Source organism: Acomys minous (genome assembly GCF_964271855.1).
Source record: "Acomys minous genome assembly, chromosome: 14".
NCBI classification, from domain to species: Eukaryota; Metazoa; Chordata; class Mammalia; order Rodentia; family Muridae; genus Acomys; species Acomys minous.
This window is the reverse complement of record NC_140496.1, coordinates 72,444,352-72,463,547: the sequence shown is the minus strand read 5'-3', so window position 1 is coordinate 72,463,547 and position 19,196 is coordinate 72,444,352. Positions and strand designations below refer to the sequence as shown.

Below are 19,196 nucleotides of genomic sequence, written 5' to 3'. Positions count from 1 at the left end.
ATTGACTTCAGCTGTATAAAGAATAGTATCAGATCCAAAAGTGAAGCAAATATTAATAGAATCTTTGGCTTTTGAAAATGCTAACTCAGAATGCAAAGGGGAATTAGGACTTTAAAGGCAAGATTAGCACCAATAGAGGAATCGATTACAGATAAGGCTGGTTTGGATCTCACATTTATGATGCTACTCTGATAGGAGAAGTAATTTCTAAAAGTTTTAAGAAGCAAAATGTCAGATGTTTGTTTGTTTATGTTTTAATGTCGGATGTTTCAATTTGTGGTAATTCAGGTCATTTGAAAAGGGATTATAGGCAAGGCATTCCTAAAAATAATGTTTTTTCCAGAGATAATTCAAAAAGAAGGGCCAGCCTTCTGGAGTTTGCAGAAGGTATGGCAAAGGCCAGCATTAGGCTAATGACTGCAGACCAGCAAGGGACAGGCAAGGAAACCCTTTGCCATTGGGAAATGCCCTAGGAGGCCACCCACAGGCCTCCATACCAAATCTGATTCAATCTTTCCCTGTCATTGTTAGAGACACTCTTCCACAAAGAAATTTTTAAAAGTAATGCCTGTTGTTAAAAACAATACTGCTCTGGATGTAATCTAGGACAGGACAATGTCAGTAGATAAAGTAAAAAATTCAGGCGAGACCAGAAAACAAGTATTTTGGTAAGAAATATTAAGAATCTTCCTGGCTGAACTGAAGAATACTGACCAGTAATTCAAACCCACATGAAGAAATAAAGAATAATAATACAGGTAATGACAAATTAAAGTTAAAAGGAGATTGTGAGCAGCACACTAGAAATATCTAGTTGACCCAAAAGGTAGTAATAAAAAAATACATAAACACAAACACATCAAACATCAACAAAATAGCAGACAAAAATCTTACCTTATCAATAATTAAATAAAATACATATGGTCTAAACATTACAATTCAAAAAGCATCAGCAGAATGTATTTAAGTATCCAATTGTATGGATATAACTCTCTCTCTCTCTCTCTCTCTCTCTCTCTCTCTCTCTCTTTCTGTCTCTCTCTCTCCCTCCCTCCCTTTCTCCTTCCCTCCCTCCCCAGGATTCTACTACGTAGCTGAGGCTGGCTTCAAACTCAGTGTCATCCTCCTGCCTTAGCCTACCAAGTGCTGGGATTACAAGTGTAAGGCACACTATTCTACAGATTAAATCCTAGTTTTAGCATTTTCAAGTATAATATAATGCATATATTTTTCTTGAGTCATTTGTAAATATTAGGTTAGAGAGCAAACGTTAGTCAAGAAAGCGCTTACTAATTCTTAAAGAACTCATGGGGAATATGTGGCATGTTTGTCATTTAAGAAAGTTTGAGTGCCAGGCATGGTGTGCACAGAGGTAATTCTGTCACTTAGGAGACAGAGGCAGGATGATCACAAGTTCAAGGCCAGCTTAGGCTATGTATTGAGATGTGCCTCATCTCAAAAATAAAAGATTAAAAAACCAATTATTAGATTTGGAGCGAGGGGGGCAGATTCTCTCTGTGTAGTGCAGGCTTACCTCAAACTGAGATCCTCCAGCCTCACCCTTCAAAGTAGCTGAGAAAACCAGGCCTGGCCTTAAGATTCTCATTAGGAAAAAACCAATTTCCTCTTCTAAGAGCCTTAACCCCTTTACTATGCACGTAGATCTACAAAATTAATAAGATAGAATTAGGAAGCGTCATAAATCTTAGACTTGGTGAATGAGTCAAATGTACAGTCCTTTAGAGTGCGAGACATTTCCTAGACATTATATTTGAAACATGGTAACAGCCATGACCATTACCTGACTCCACACCAGGAGACAGTGGCTCAGCAGAGACCAAGTGAGTCCCGGATGAGGCAGCTAACAAGTCTCAAAGCGCCAGGCTCCTCTGAGTCCACAGCTTGTTCCACAGTCACACAGTGCCAGGAAAGACAACTGTGGGTGGTTGTCTAAAATCCTCTGCTTACAAAGCAAAGAATGGTAGTAGAAGAAATGACCATTCACTGGTCCCGGTCCTGTTCTTTAAAGAATATTTGAGCCCTGAGCAGTGGAACGTAGCCGGTATCCCAGCACTGAGGACACAGAAGGCTGAGGCAGAAGGATGGCACGTTTGTGGCTAGCTTGGGCTATAGAGCAAAATCCTATCTTGAGGGGATAAGATAAAGAACTGTGGTGGGAGAGAAATCTATTTAGTCATTGTAACTGCTACTTCTAAAAGCCTTTAAAACTTACTTCAGTGCCAAGAGGTATTTTTTTTCCCCAAAAGATGAAAGACATAAAAGGGTGGGGAATTTCAAAGGCACTAGAGGATTCCTGCCTTTTGTTCCAAGCATGCACATATGTATGTATGTATGTATGTATGTATGTATGTATGTATGTATACTATAGGATATAATTTTATATAATTATATAATATATAATTTTAAAGGTTTCTTTTTCTTGATTGGTTGGCCTGTAAGTATGAGGGCACTTGTGCAAGTGCTGAGGCCAGAGGCATAGGATCCCCTAGAGGCAAAGTCACAGGTGGTTGTGAACTGCCAAACATAGTTGTTGGGAATTGAACCCAGGACCCCTGGAAGTCTTCTCTCTTGAGTCATCTCTCAAGTCTAATTTTTTTAAGTTTTCAGGAGGATTTTTTTTGACTTGCACCTTTCAGGCAAGGCATGCCAGGTAACATGGATCAAGCCTTCTTGATTAGTAGAGTTAGAAGACAGGATCACTTTAAAATATGAGGAAGGGAGCTATGAGTTCATACACTACATTCTTCCAAAGCCATGGCAGGCTGGTTGTAACACGGAGGTGGCCTGCCTAGTTTGCAGGCTCACTGCGCTTGGTCTGACTGTTGCTCTGCCTTGGTTTAATATCAATTTATTATGTCTTAGAAATCAATCTCTTTTTTAGCTGAAGTAAAGAATAGCCAGTTAAAGGATTTTACATTTTTATCTTATTATTATTATTATTATTATTATTTTTTTTTTTTTTTTTTTTAAGACAAGGTTACTCTGTGTAGTCCTGGCTGTCCTGGAACTCCCTATGTAGACCAGGCTGGCCTCGAACTCACAGAGATGCACCTGCTTCTGCCTCTCAAGTGCTTGGATTAAAGGAATGTGCCACCACACATGGCAAGAATTTTTTTTTTTTAAAAGAAAGAAACAGGGACTGGAGAGATGGCTCGGATATCAAGGTCACTGGGTTCAATTCCTGGTACCACATGATAGCTCACAACCATATGGGACTCCAGTTCGAGGGGATTCTATATCCTCTTTTTGCCTCTGAGGGCTCCAGGCATGCACATGATACACAGACATACAAGCAGGCAAAACACTCATACATAAAATAAAGTAATAATCATTAATAAATCACATCCAAAGAATGTTATTTGTGAAATAATTTCTGCTACCAGCATATTAGCAAAGAAGTTTCCCAATTTGAGTATTACTTTTGTACATTCAATTAATTTTACACTGACTTAAAATTATGTTGAGATTAACTTACCATTCTTTAATAGTTACTTCTCGGATCCCTTCTCCAATGTCAGAGAGTTTGAACTGAACAACCTGTCCCTGTAGCACTTAAAAAACAAAGGGAAATGATTTCATTAAATATGTATTATCATAGAAGCTTTACTTCTAAAGTTAGAATGTGTTCTCAAACAGAGGCAGAAATTGTTCCATCCTGCAGACAACTGAATCAATCAATCAATCAAACAATCAAACAAACAAACAAATGAACCAAATCCCCAAAATTCCAGCTTTTATACTTTTAAATTAAAAGCACAAACATGGGGGGCTGGAAAGATGGCTCAGAGGTTAAAAGCACTGACTACTCTTCCAGAGGTCCTGAGTTCAATCCCCAACAACCACATGGTGGCTCACAACCATCTATGGTGGCTCACAACCATCGATAATGTGATCTGATGCATACTGTATACATAATAAATAATTTTTTTTTTTACAAAGCACAAACATGGGCTGGAGATAAGGCTCAGTGGTTAAGAGCACTGACTATTCCCCCAGAAAACCCTGGTTCATTTCCCAGCACCCATAGAGCTGCTCTCAATTGTCTGTAACTGCAGTTCCAGAGGATCTAACACCCTCGCACAGACATACATGCAGGCAAACATTAATATACATAAAAATAAATATTTAAAAAACCATAAACACTGAGGATTTACAACAGTTACTCCAAGACACAGACCCACTGCCCCAGATCTTGTGTTTTTCAACTTCTCAAATGATATTCTTTGATAGGGTTATACGTGTCCCTCCTAAGAAGTTCCTAACAGTTTGAAACAATACCAATGTACAAAAAATGGCCTGCTCTCAACTAGACCTCTCACTTCCGACAACCATATTTACTACATATGGAGGCATACTACAATCAGGCAACTGCTTACTAATGTTGTTTGTTCTTTTGAGATAGGGCCTCACTATGTAGCCCTGGCTGCCCTGGAACTTGATATGTAGACCAGGCTGGCCTCAAACTCAGGGATCTGCTTATCTCTGCTTCCCAGATGCTGGGATTACAGGCATGTGCTACTATACTTACACATTTCTAGTTTGTCCAAATTATGTTCTGCCAAATTATCTCTAAGACTTTTCATTCCTTACTCTGTTAAGCAGAGTAAGAGAAATTTTAAAAGATGACGAGTGACCAAGACAGCAGGTACTTAAACATGTACCCTACTTTGTTTAATCTGCCCAGGGTAAAGATGTTTTGTCGAATGACATGTTCCTAGGGCAGTGCCTTGAACACAGGTGACTACAAACACTTCCTGAATGAATGCTCACAATGTAGTGAGTTTCAGGATAGCCAGAGTTACATAGTAAGATCCTATTTATATATTATATCTAATATAATATATATTATAATTTATTCAGATTATGTCCTGATTGTTATCCCCCCATTTGTATCTTCCCATTCCCACCCTCCCTCCCTCTTTCAACCTATTCCTCTCCCCTAGACCTCTGACAGAAGGGGTCCTCCTCCCCCACCATATGACCACAGCCTATCAGGTCTCATCCAGATAGCCTGCTTCCCCTTCCTCTGTGTGCCATTGCTGGGCCTCCCAACCAAGGGGAAGTGATCAAAGTGGGGGCACCAGAGTTAATGTCAGAGGCAGTCCTTGCTCCCCACAACCATGGAGAATGAGTTGTCCATTGGCTAGAGCTGAACAGGGGGTGCATTGCATTGTCCTTGGTTGGTACAAAAGTTTGTACAGGTTCCCCTGGGTCCAGAGCCCCCACAAGGAGACCAGTAAGATCCTATCTTAAAAAAAAAAAAAAAGAAAGTAAACAAGCGGGGCAGTGGTGGCACATGCTTTGATCCCAGCACTTGGAGACAGAGACAGGAGCATCTCTGAGTTCAATGCCAGCATGGTCTACAAAGTGGGTTCCAGGACAGCCAGGGCTACACAGAGAAACCTTGTCTCAAAAAAACAAAACAAAACAAAACAACAAAACAAATAACAAACAAACAGGAGCCCACATAACCTGCAATAAATAAACACAAAGACCTAAATAAAGTTCATGAAAAGTGTTTAGAGGGCAAAGCAGGAAGTTGCTGTTCCTCCTGCAGTAGCCTCTATTTTCTCTGGGAAGGAACAAGTGATTAGGGTTAAAAAATGGAAGTCTTGGCTCGAACAGAGTGAGCTTAGTGGTGGAAGGCTTGCCTCCATGTGTGAAGCCCTGGGTTTTATCTCTAGCACCACACACACTGTACATACCACATACATACAATGCACACACACACATACACACACACACAAACACACACGCATACACACACACACATACACACACACACATACACACACACACACACACACATACGCGCATACACACACATACATACACACACATACACACACACACACACACATACACACACCACATACAAACACTACACACACACACATCATATACATACCACACATCAGACACACACAAAAACACACTTTTCACCTATGCAATAAACAAAATAAATCACAATACATAGTATATACAGTGTAGGGATAATATATATAGTGTACATACGTGTACATATATAAATAGATGCAAATCTCTTCAAGAATAGTGGTGAATGTAAAGTTTACATTGTCTGAAATGATTAAGGATGGCACATAAAAGCATGGAAAATCGGGCAGAGCCAGCCTAGCATTGCCCGGCTTTTCATTACCAGCAGACACTGAGGCCCTGTATCTGGCAACTGCTTACATATATAATGAAGTCTAGGGCTCTTTGTCAGGGTTCTCAATAGACTAGCAGAAAAAAGCCCTTGCGCCTTCGCCAAACCTAATGCTTGAGACCTCAAGTTATTTACAGAGGCTGGGTAGCTGGGAGAAAGGAAAGTAGATAAAAACCAGGGAGCTGTCCCCATGGACAGTCGGGGTGATTGGGTCATGCCATCGTAACAGCAGATTAAGTTTCACCTCACAAGCAGGAGGATTGTGCACAAGGAGGCACTGATGATTCTATTAACCCACAATTTACCTCAACTGAGAAGGTCACACCAGCGCTAATGACTGCACCTAGAATAAGCACAGAATAAAGAGCAGATGACTGAGCATAACCCAGTCCCCACTGTAAAAAGACACAAGCATTACAGGGAACTATGGAGTGGAGGGGGACGGAAAATAGGAAATGGATTGAGGTGGATGCGCCATGCTAAAAATACAAGGTCAACTTCTTTTGCTTTGGCAAGCCTTCAATTACTAAGAAACAGAATCTGTAAAGATAAGGACATTATTTGACACGCTATCTTGGGAGTGTACTCACCTGCCGCTGTTCTCAGTGTGTGACGTGGTTGACTGTACTTGAGCAAAGGATAACCGACAGAGCACACACATTTTGGCTTCAAAACATGTACGTTATTACATGTTTGAAAATAGCGGACACAAGTCTACCAAAGAGAAAACAACAACAACAAAAGCATTTATAAATCCCCAGAGGATGGCAGTGAAACTCACTGGCAGAATGTGTGCCCCATATGCAGAAAGCTGTGGATTCACACTTCTCCCCCACCCAATAAAATTATACATTATTTTAACAGCCATTTATGTATGTGCTGAAATTTGTTTAGTTCTGTTTTAGGCTGATGCTCATATGCCAACAATGAATTATCCAGGCAAACAGAATACTGAATAGCAGGAAGAATCAAGCCAATGAAACTGGTTGTTTTCTAAATTACTTCTGTCTGTCCCAGTACCCAAAAGAACTCAAACTACACCATAGATAAGTGATATTATACCCACAGAATCACTTACATTTGTATGCTTTAAAACATTGTCCCAGATGGGCAAGGTGGTGCATGCCTTTAATCCCAGCACTCCAGAGGTAGAGGCAGGTGGATCTCTGAGTTCAAGACTACTCTGTACAGCCAGGGTACACAGAGAAACCATGTCTTAGAAAACCAAAACCAACCCACCAACCAACCAACAACAACCACAACAATAAACCATTGTCCCACATTCTTTTGACTTCAGTGGGTAACAGGCTTAAGTGGTTAGATTTCCTGTGCTATGAAGGAAACCTGGGGCTGCAGATTGTAGCTCCATGGCAAAGCACCAGGCTAGCATGCATGAGGCCCTGAGTTCATGCCCAGGACTGCAGAAACAAACAAGCAAGCAAGCAAACAAACAAGCTCCACAGTATTTGTTAGCACTTAAGACAATGAAAACTGCTCTAACAGCTTTGTTTTTCCATTTGTTTGTTTTTCCTCTCAGTACCGGGAACTGAACCGATGGAAGTGTATGAGTGTTTGCCTACATGCATATACGTGTACCATGTGCATGCCTGTTGTCCAGAAGCAAAAAAAGGTGTTGAATCCTCTGGAGTCATGGATAGTTAGTTGTGAGCTGCCATGTAGGAGCTGGGAATCAAAACCCAGTCCTCTGTAATAGCAGCCGACGCTTTTAACTGCAGAACTATTCTTCAGCCTTCTCACTAGCTTTCTTATACTAATTTATAGATGGCTCTGCTAACTATTTTTATAATGCCAGAGTATGATTCAAGACCCATTTAGCCATAAGAGTGCTTTTCTTTCCTTCTTTCTTTCTTCCTTCCTTTCTTCTTCTTCTTCTTCTTTGCCTTTTTTTTTTTTTAAACAAGAGTTTCTCTGTGTAGCCTTGGGTGTCCTGGAACTCACTTTGTAGACCAGGCTGGCCTTGAACTCAGAGATCTGCCTGCCTTTGCCTCCTGAGTGCTGAGATTAAAGGAGTGCGCCACTACCACATTCACATTTTGCCTATGTGTGTGACAGTGTCTGATTCCCCTGGAGCTGGAGTTACAGACAGTTGTGACCTGCCCTGTGGGTGCTGGGAATTGAACCCGGGTCCTTTGGGAGAGCAGCCAGTGCTCTTAACCACTGAGCCATCTCTCCAACCACCTCCCACACCCTGCCCCCAGCTATGGAACTCAGGTCCCCAGACCTATGGAGCAAGTGCCTTTCCCTGCTGAGCCATCTCACCAGTCTCTAGCGCCTACATTTAATTCTTATTAAGAGTAACATATAGGAGCCACAAAGCCTTATAGGTCACTTAAGTTGACAAGTTAAAGCTGAGCAGATATTGACAGGACTCTTTCCTCCAAGCACCCTGCTTTGTTTGTCTTTCCTTTCCTTTCAGTGTTTTCAATCCTGGCTCTTGGTCAACAGAAAAAGAAGTAACCACCTCTGCTTCTTCAGATATACAATGTACAGATGCTTAATAAAAATTATGAAGTATACAAATGCATCTTGATTTAAATAACACACTTTAAAACCTTTGAAGAAAGTTAAGGTACAGAAGGTTCTCCCTTCAACAACACAACCCTCGCTGAGGAACAGCTAATAGATCAGGGGGGAGGGGGATGGGGGGGATGGTCACAGACTACCCCATTAAAATGCGCTCAGTGCTTGCTTCCTATGTACCATATGCGCCGCCTTCTCTCCAGCTCACATTCTCTCATGGAGGATGTACATTCGTGCCCTCACATGGAGGGGAAGTTATTAGTCTCGGGTCACATTGTGGTTCCATGGCAAATATAAGCTCTGAAGCCAAGTAAACTTGATCTCAAAACCCAGGGTCTTCCTGGACACATAATGTTGCCAGGAGAGAGAATCCTTTCTTTCCAAGCTATAATCTAGCGGAAACAATTCTTTCCTTCTCCTAAGCACGGCTACGTGTGCTCTTATTATTTATAAGGAGAAACCATAGGCCAAAAAGAGTGGTTGTGGGGGAAGGCATTTAAGTAGAGAAGAGGGGAAAGGTTAGCTTGACCTCGGAGAAGATTTAAACGAGGCCTAGCACACTAAGTATGAATAACAAAGAACAGAAGGGCACTTCTAAGGCACTGGAAGTGATGTAAACACGGACTGCAGCAGGAACCTGATTAGCATGGTTGCAGGCAAAGTGAGTGGCTTGAGTGGATTTGTCAAGGAAAGCAGTGGGACTACCCAGGCCGGTTGCAGGTGACTGTGAATGCCAGGATAAGGACTGGGAATGTGTGCAATGGGGGAGGGGGCGGGGGTCACATCAGACACAGGGTTAGGAAACAGCTCACAGGACAGGTAAAGTCTGGGGAGAAAGAGGCCAAGGCAGGATTGTAGTCGTTGACTACATGCAACAGGGGCTCCTGAATGACTTAACCAACAGGGACTGAGAAAAGGGCAACTGAGCTGCAATGGATGTTGCCTAATTAACAGCAACTGGATGACTTTGACAAGAAAGAGGGGAGAGATTACAAATTAGCAAAAGGCAACAGAAAGGCGGTGGCAATGGTGGCGTACACTTTTAATCCCAGCACTCAAAGGCAGAGGCGGCTTGATCCTGAGATCCAGGACAGCCGAGTCTACAAAATGAGTTCCAGGACAGCCAGGGTTACACAGAGAAACCCTGTCTCAGAAAAACACAAACACAAAAACAAACAAACCCAAAACCATAAGCTGTCTTTCACTGACTCATTTAACAAATATGTATGTGTACTCAGTGTGTGGGGTACTGGCGTTACATACAGAAGGAAACACATGTGATTCCTGCCCACATGCAGTGTCCAGTAGAACGGATGATAAAGAATGCAAAGCATAGCCGGGTGTGGTGGCGCATGCCTTTAATCCCAGCACGTGGGAGGCAGAGGCTGGTGGATCTCTGTGAGTTCGAAGCCAGCCAGGTCTACAAAGTGAGTCTAGGACAGCCAGAAATCCTGTCTCGAAAAACCAAAAGAAAGAAAAGAAGAAGAAAGCAAACACACAGGCCATCAACACAGCTACGGTGGGGTGTGCCGAGGGCACCTTGCTGGAGAGATTGGAGTGAGACTGGAGATTGAGTGGGAGTAACCCAGGAGATGAGAAGAGTTGTGGATGAGGCAAGAGTCTCTGAGGCAAAGGAAATATATGAGCAAAGGTCTGGGTCAAGCGAGCACAGTGTGTGCTCAGCTAATTGTTTCATAGAGTTCTCGTGCAGTTTAGGGTGCAGCAAGTGGGGGCACCATCAGAGTTGGGAGTGGAATGAGGGGTGTGTGTGTGTCTGAAAATGTTACTTTTCCTTTAATCTTACTCCATTGATGTCTATAATTAATGCCCAGCAAAGTGGTAAAATGATTTTCAAGACAAAGTATGGTACTGGCAATCATCCTGTTAAGTGAAATAAACTATACTCACAAAGGCAGATATAGAATGTCCCATATTTCAAAGTTAAAAAACGAGTGCATGAAAGTAAAAGCGGAACAGTTAAGGACGCAGAGAGGGAAATCAGAAGAGGGAAGGTAAGAGGTAGTGTGTAGTCTATAAGTGTAGAATAGACAGGTTTTTAATAAAGAATGATGCTTGAGAGGTTGGAGAAGCCAGACTATAGATTTTCCCAGTCACAAGGCTTGTGGACATTTTAAAGGAGAGCAGTCTTAAGCAAGAACATGGCATAATCTAATGCGGGCCACTAGGACACTTGCACCTAAGAGCGAGGTGGTGAATAGTGGCTTGATTTCTTCAGAGCTAAGACTCGAGAATCAAGAGAAACAGGTTTGAGAGCTCTATTCTGGATCCCGGTGTCTGCATCCCTGAGGCATTATGGCTTGCTGTGAGATGGCTGAAGGCTAGCTTTTCCAAGCTCCTTTGTGCTAGCAGTAGCCATAACACTGTAGTGGTTAGCCTGGTAGTATCGCTTCCTCTTCCTCCTTCCTGACTTAAATACTGAGTGAGTTGTTGCAGCTCCATTACGGCCACATGGGAAAGGTCAAGTGAACGGATGACAGTCACGTATGTCAGCTGTCAGCTGTGTGCATACATGATGTCCTGTTCATTCAATGGATTTGTGTTACTTGCAATTGAAAAAACACCTCATATTGCAATTGAAAACCCTCCTCATATTGGGGCTCTCTTGGGCAGCAGATACGACCGTTTGGAAGGCTACAGAATGCCAGAGAACCATTTGCACAGCTGGTGACTCTATTCAAAGCAGCGGGAGAGATACTACAGGAAGTAGGAAAAGTGCGGAGGCCAAAGCCAAGACTTTTTTTTTTTTTTAGAAAGTCGTAAATCACTTAATGACAGGTCTGTGAGCAATTCATTCATTATTAGATGATTTAGTCTATGCGCGCACCTTATGATTACACAGACCCAATGGCTTAGCTTATTACTCATGTAAGCTATACGCTAGCTCTAATACTACAAACCTGTCCAGCATGTCACTGTGGTAAATGCTGTAGGCAACTGTACCACCATTGTGCCTAGGTATCCGCACACACATCAGAAGATGAAAAAGCTTATGGGAAGTTTTCAGGTCTGTTGTAAACTTATGAGACCACTGTTGGCTGAAAAGTCTGTGCAGTATATGACTCCATTTAAAACAGTATTTAGGAGGTGAAGAGAGATAGAGGACAGTAGAACCAAGCAGCTAAAGATAAAAGAGGCCAAATATTGGGAAACTGTCGTCTCAGAAGCCAAGATTAGAGAGCTCTCAAAAGAAGAGCTACCATTAATACCTAGTAAGGAGCTGTTGACAAGACTCCTCTCCTTCTGGCTACCTCCTTACCCTCTACCCTCCAGGACTTCCTCTCTGAGCCCCACTCCTCCACAGGCATCCACCCTCATGTGTCACAGTAGCTCTGAGCACTTGCTCCACAATAGCGTTTCTCTGATGCATTCTAAAACTGTGGCTTTCTGCTTTTTCCTGCCTCCCTCTCACCTCTTCTCCTTTTAGTAGATTACAATCTAAGGAGGAAAGAGATGGTGGCTGTCTGTTTTACAGCTATATCCCCAGTGCCCAGTACACCATAGAAGGCTGGGAAAAGGTTCCGTGAGATCAGGAGGCCACCCCTGCAGGAATATCTAGGGAAAAAGGGGTAAAGTCAGTATCCAAGAAGTTACGTAATTAGAAAGAAACAGGATACTGAATGGGATATGTCCACGGTTGTTGCTAAAAGCCGGTGACTGAGGGGGAACTGTAGGCAAATCGATCATAAAAAGTTGTACCGGCAGGTAGTATGGAGGAGAAAAGCGGGACCCCGAGTGAATCTCAAGCTAGAAGGCACAGTCTTCCTTTTCTCTTCCTCACACAAAAAAACCTGCCTGAGGTCAGGTTAATAGTGCCAGCGTCTGGCGCGAGGTGGGTACTCAACAAATCCCGAAAGATTTATCTCTGTGTCTGCAGCGCTCATCACAATCCTGGCATCCAGAAGGCACTCAAACAAAGGCAAGAAGGCGAAAGGCCAGCACGTAGGTACCCCTGGGAGGAACGCTAATCGCCCAAAGTTAATCGCCACAGAATCGCGCCCAGGGAAGGAAAAGGAGTGAGTTTCCAGTCTCAACTGGCGCGCCACCTTCGCTGCCCTTCTGTTTGCACGCATCCTTCTATCACTTGCCGCAGGACGCGTGGCACTCGAAGAAGAAAGCAACACCTCACTCCAGATAGCATCTACCAAACCCCTCCCTCCCAACCTCAGACCCAAACAATCCCGCTTACCAGTCTGACAGTGTTCCGGCTCCAAGTCCCTAGCACACGCGCTGCAGCCATCTTACTCCGGAAATAGCCACCAGCGCACAGCTGGGAGAGACGCCTCCTCCAGGTGGCCAATCCCGAGACGCGAGGCGCACCTCCCTGAGCGGCCAATAGGATCGAGGGAACGAGCCTCCCACCCAGCAGCCAACCAGGACGCGGGGCGGGGCCGAGTGAAGCCCGGAGCGAAGTGGGTGAGGATGGGTTGGGGGTAGGGATGCGGTAGAAATAGGGAGGAAGGCAGCCCAAGCAGCCAAGTTTTGGGGTGTTAAATAGACGCGCACCAAGAATCAATCATCTTTTCAGTTCAGATAATGGAGGGACGTGATGTTTAGGAGGTGCAGAAATGTCTCTGGCTGAGGACATCGGTTTAATCTCCAGAGCTCAAAATCACATACTACTCTAGTTCCAGAAAATCCGACACCCACTTCTGGTCATCTCGGAACACCTGCATGCATTTGCCGTACACACACACACTCAGGTGCGCGCACACACTTACATAAATAATATTTTTTTTAAAAAAAGAGATATGTTAAGGACACACAAGAAAGGGTACTAATTAAAGACCTGAGGGGCCAGGAGCGAAATGCTCTTGGTGTCGTGCTGTGACTACAATAAGGGCAGCAAAATAGGATGTTTCTATATTCTGTAACAAGGCTCTGAAGCATGACTTTTTCATAAGTCCATACAGGAAGCAGGAATTCCTGCTCCCGTGTGGTGTCCTTGAGATGGTCGAGATTGGCTTCTCACATCTAAAATAAACACGACATTATATCGTCTTTCAGTCTTAGAGGATGTGGCCAGATGGAGCAACCTAGCATAAAAACAAACAAACAAACAAACAAGCAAACAAACAAAATGAGTCACAATTTCTACCTTGAATTAGTTTGCCCCTTGAAGAACTGTCAAACGGAGCTCAAGTAGACCCAGTCAAGGAAATACCAGGAACCCAGCTCTATGAGGGTGCACCTAGGGAGGGAAGGCAGAGATATCACACTGTGGATCGAAGGCCAGGCAGCCCGAACTATATGGTGATATCCATTCTTTAAAAAAAAAAAAAAGCAGGAGGGAGAGAGTATGAGAGAGGGAACTAGATCTTTCTTTAATAGATGGTATACAAATGGTTACATTTGTATAAATGTCCAATGACATTCAACTGTTCTTGCCTCTTAGAATAACAATCTGCACCCACGTCTAAGGGATGAGAAAGAACAAAATCGGAAGGAAGCAGGGGCAATATAAAACCTCAGCTCCAGAAAAATCAGTGCTTGTGAAACGAAATCTCAACTTTTGCACAACCTGTTTAACTTTGCACTGACACACTATTTTTGCCAGTCAGTGTAACACACATACATCTACTGTAGACAATAAATATAAATTATATAAATAGGTATAAATCATCACTGGGCAGTGGTGGCATACGCCTTTAATCCAGCACTTGAGAAGCAGAGGCAGGTGGATCTCTGAGTTCAAGGCCAGCATGGTCTACACAGTAAGTTCCAGGACAGTCAGGGATACACAAAGAAACCGTGTCTCAGAAAGAAAAAAAAAGTATAAATCATCGCCTTTATCAGAATATGTGCAATAGCCAGATGTGGTGGCACATGTCTTTAATCTCAGCACTTGGGAGGCAGAAGCAGGTGGATCTTGTGAGTTTGAGGCCAGCCAGGTCAGCAAAGTGAGTTCCAGGACAGCCAGGGCTGTTCGACACAGAGAAACCCTGTCACCCCCCCCACACACACACACACACAAACACATGCCCCAAATATGCAATAAACCAAAGAACTTGATTTTATAAACTTTTCCCATTAAACTTCTTTTTTCTTTCTTTCTTTTCTTTTTTGAGACAGGGTTTCTCTGTGCAGTCTTGCCTGTCCTGGACTCACTTTGTAGATCAGGCTGGCCTCGAACTCACAGCAATCCGACAGCCTCTGCCTTCCAAGTGCTGGGATTAAAGGCGTGCACCGCCATGCCCGGCCTTCCCTTATACTTTTTATCGGCACATTGAACAGACTCGATAATCCCACAAGCTCCTGCTTGCACAATGAAAGACAGTAGTTGCTCCTAACAAATGAATAATGAATAGGCTTCTGACTGATACTATGTAACTTTCTTCCTTTAAGGTTTCGCTAATTCTTATTTTCAGGAAACAAGTGCTTTATTTCTTTTCTTTATCTGTATTCCTCAGTAGACACCTTTCCCATCTCACTGTGCTCTTACTTTTCTTTGTAGCCATGGTCTGGAACCTATTCACTAGCCCTAAATGGAGTATCTTTAACAAGTGCCAAATGACATAATTCTTGACTAACCAACAGTGTTTTGGTTAGTAAGACCAAGAGAGAGTGACCCAGAGAGGAAGGGGAGAGAGGGAGACAGACTGAGACAGAGACTGTAAAATGAACCTAGGGCCCTGGACAAGCCAGGCAAGCCCTCCACCACTGCCACTGAGGTCCCCAGCTATCTGCCTCTCTACCTACTAGTTTCATTTTGAGACAGGATCTTAATAAGCCGTCTGGGTAGCCTTGAACTTATGATTATGATTCTACTCCTTTAGCCTGCTTAGTAGCTAGGATTACAGGCCTAAACTATGAAGCCCAGCTTTTTAAAAAAATGGAATTTTGAGACAGATAATATTTATCTTCAACTTTAACTTTGATAAAGTTAGGATGCTTTGCAGTGCAATTGTACAAAATAACTTGCCTAGCAGCTGTGCGGGGCAGTATTTTTTTGTTGTTGTTGTTGTTTCTCATCTGATAGACTTAAAAATACTTCCCTACAGGATTGTTTTGTTTTTGAGACATGGTCTCACAATGCAACCCTGGCTGGCCTGGAACTGAAATGTACACTAGGCTCCCAGAGATCTACCTCCCTGTTGATTAAAGGCTTGTGCCACCCACACCTACCCTGGTTAATGATTTTCAATGCTTCACGCTCTTAACCTGTTTCCTCGCTGTTATGTGTACTTCTTATCCACTGTTTTCTTATTAATAGTCTCCCTGTCCTTGAATACATAGCATTGTATCAATGAAATAAAATAAAATAAAAAGGCCTGCTGTGTTTGCTAGGCAGACTTGCTAGCTACAGCCCAGCCTTCTTGTTGACTTTTCTTGTTGACTTGAGTAGGAGCTCTCTAAACTATGCGATAACTTCTACAGAACTGAGATTCACTCCTAAGTTGTTGGTTTGATGATTTCCAGTTCTCAAATACACAATAACCTGAAAGCTCTAACTTCAATGATCTTGTGGGTTTTGTTTGTTTTTAATGGCATTGATATAATTTCTGCTTTGGGACTGCTGTAAATAATACTGCTTTAAACATTTAGACAAAAATGTTTTGTGTAGACACATTTCCTTTTTGTTTGTTTTTGTGTCCAGGTTTCTTTATGTAACAGCTCTCCTGGCTGTCCTGTAACTCACTCTGTAAACCTGCTGCCTTCAAAACCCTGCAGAGCTGTATAGATGTGTGTTCACTTCTGTCAGGGACAGAATTGCCAGAACACTGGGTAACGCAGTGTTTAACCTTTTGAAAACAGCCTGGTCAACTCTCAAAAGAGAATTGCAAGAGAAAGTCAACCAGGCTGTTTTCAAAATGGACTGTATCATCTTGAAATCCCATTAAGAATACTTCACGGGGGCTGGGGAGATGGCTCAGAGGTTAAGAGCACTGTCTGTTCTTCCAAAGGTCCTGAGTTCAATCCCAGCTAACCACATGGAGATAGAGTAGAACATGTTGTTTGGGGAGCCTGAATCTGTGTTTCTGGGTCAAGATCTCTCAGTTCCAGCTCAGAATGAGCTACTTTTTATTTTCTTTGGAGTGAGAACAGCATTTTGTATCAATAGGCTGTCTCTCTCTCTCTCTCTCTCTCTCTCTCTCTTCTTTTTTTGCGATGAGGTGGGGAGTGGGGGCCGGCGGGGTAGGGTTGACCAGGTAAACCTTGAAGTCTGCATTGAGCGTTGGGATTAAAGGGTGCATCGCCACACCCAGTTAGTGCATCTACAGTCTTAACTCTATTAATTTGTCAGAGGATATGCTTTTTAACTCCAAATAGAGATGTGGGGTTTCTTTAATGTTGTCATCCACTTCTTGAATTTACATTGTTTTGTTATCTTGTGTCATTTTATGTAATGTTTACAACTTCTCAGGTCATCATTTTTTCTGGTCTTTCTTTCTTTCTTTCTTTCTTTCTTTTTTGACACAATTTCTCTGTATAGCCCTGGCTATCATGGAACTTGCTCTGTAGAGCAGGCTGGCCTGGAAGTCGGAGATCTGCCTGCTTCTGCCTCCCAAGTTTTGGGTTGAAAGGCATATATCACCACACTTAAGTGCGCATTTGTTCTTTGGAAATTCATTTAGAAAGCATATGTAGAATTTGGCCTGGATTGGTCAAAGACAAGAACACCAACCTCACAGCTTTTATTGTGGTCATTAGCACAGCACTATAACAGTTTATTTAAGAGCTATTAGGGCCAGGGATTTTTTGGTCTTCTGGTCCTATTAGAAAAGAAATAAAAGCTAGGCACTGTGGTGCATACCTATAATCCCAGCACTCAGGGAAACAGAGGCAGGTTGGATCTCTGTGAGTTCAAGGACAGCCTGGTCTACAAAGCAAGTCCAGGACACCAAGACTACATGGAGAAACCCTGTCTCAAAAAAACCCCCCAAAACCCAAAACAACAACAAAGACAAAAATAAAACTAAGTGAGCAAACAAACAAACAAACAAACAAACAAAAACTGAGAGATGGAGAGAGTTACTGAGGGGAAAGAGAGAGATTTATTCATCCAGTGTGGTCACACTGGTGTTAGATAAGGAACAAGAAAATCCCCCTCCCCCCCAAGTCTATCTTTGAGGTTTAGGTTTGAAGTAGAAGGCTGGAAGTTAAATACCTAAGCAGTCCAATCAAGGTGTGGGCCCATCACTGATGCTCCAATCTCTCCTGCAAGGTGGTCTGACCGGCTGTCAGAACTGTAAGGAAGACAAGCTCTCTCGCTCTCTCTGGCCAGTACCAGGCTTTAGACTCCTTCTGCCATGAGCATAATTTCTGAGAAAATCCCAGTCCCAAATCTCTGTAGACTATACTCATTCCTGTAAGGTCAGTTACAGTATTATCTGCAGTTTCTTGGCTAGTTTCTACAGCATACCTCTATCTTGTCCACTTTCTTCTACCACCAAAAGAAGCTAGAATGGTGCAAACAGACCAGAGCCGAGAATTCACAGCAGGAGTTAGAGAGCAGAAGCTGGGGCTGAGACGGCAGTTCTTTGATAACATGTTTATTTGCTATGCAGGAAACATCAGCGTCAGTCCCCAGCACTGAAATAAGTAAATGAAAAGGCTAAGCTTGCTTGGAGTAGGAGTATTGTTTGTGCAATAGGATTCTAACATATGTATTACAATCAGGGTATCACAGGGGCTGGCTGGAGAGGTGGCTGTTCTTCTACAGGACCCAGGTCAGATCCTCAGCATCCATTTGGTGGCTCACAGTCCTCTGTCATTCCAGCCTCAGGGAATTTGATGGCCTCTTCAGGCCTCTGTGGACACCAGGCATGCATAAGGTGCACAGATGAATGTGTGTCCATATATGCCCATACACATAAAAACTAATGTCTAAAAAGTACATTTATTTCCATTCCCCAGTGTCTCATTATTTCCTGCCTGTAAAATTATATCGCTGATATCTCTTCTTTTAGGCTCTTGGGCCTCTAATTCACCTTCATACTGTACGAGAATGTGCCTCTCCCCTTGGTTAGTGGACTATGAGACAGAGAAGTTTCTCTTAGCGTCTCATGCTGGAGTCCTCAAGGCAGCCAGAGGGAAAGTGTGTCTCCCAGGAAGATAGTTCACAGTTCTGAAATCTGCTAGACCACTGTGCAGGAGAGGCTGAGTCAACGACAGGTCCGTTTTGGCCTGGCCCACACCTTGACGAGGACTACTTAGTTGTGCATTACCTTTGCCCTCTACTGAAACCTAAACTTTACATCACGACCCTGAAGACAGGCTTCTTCCTCTTCTGAACAGGACCACATTTAACAGACGTCCTTTCCCCCCTTTTCATTCTTTCTCATTTTGGCATTGACGACTGACGAGGGGTGGCTGGACCCATTTTGTTAGGGCTGCCATTGCCCAGGCTCTGACGGTAACAACTCAAGTACAACACAGCCATAGCTACCATTCCAAATCTCAGCTATGAGCACTTCCCTGATTAGTACCTTGTAGCATGTTCCAGACT

At 43.1% G+C, this 19,196-nt stretch overlaps 1 protein-coding gene across 1 annotated transcript in view; it reads right to left on the bottom strand.

The window, feature by feature from the left end:
* The window catches only part of DBT (dihydrolipoamide branched chain transacylase E2), a 34,944-nt gene extending 21,911 nt beyond the window's left edge, over positions 1-13,033 (bottom strand). Inside the window, exons 1-3 of the mRNA XM_084757268.1 lie at positions 12,936-13,033; positions 6,778-6,901; positions 3,497-3,572 (exon numbers count right to left, since the gene is read on the bottom strand). Of these exons, the coding sequence (XP_084613394.1) occupies positions 3,497-3,572; positions 6,778-6,901; positions 12,936-12,986 (251 nt within the window). The 5' untranslated portion in view covers positions 12,987-13,033. The remainder of the gene's footprint in view (positions 1-3,496; positions 3,573-6,777; positions 6,902-12,935) is intronic.
* Positions 13,034-19,196: the final 6,163 nt, after the last annotated feature.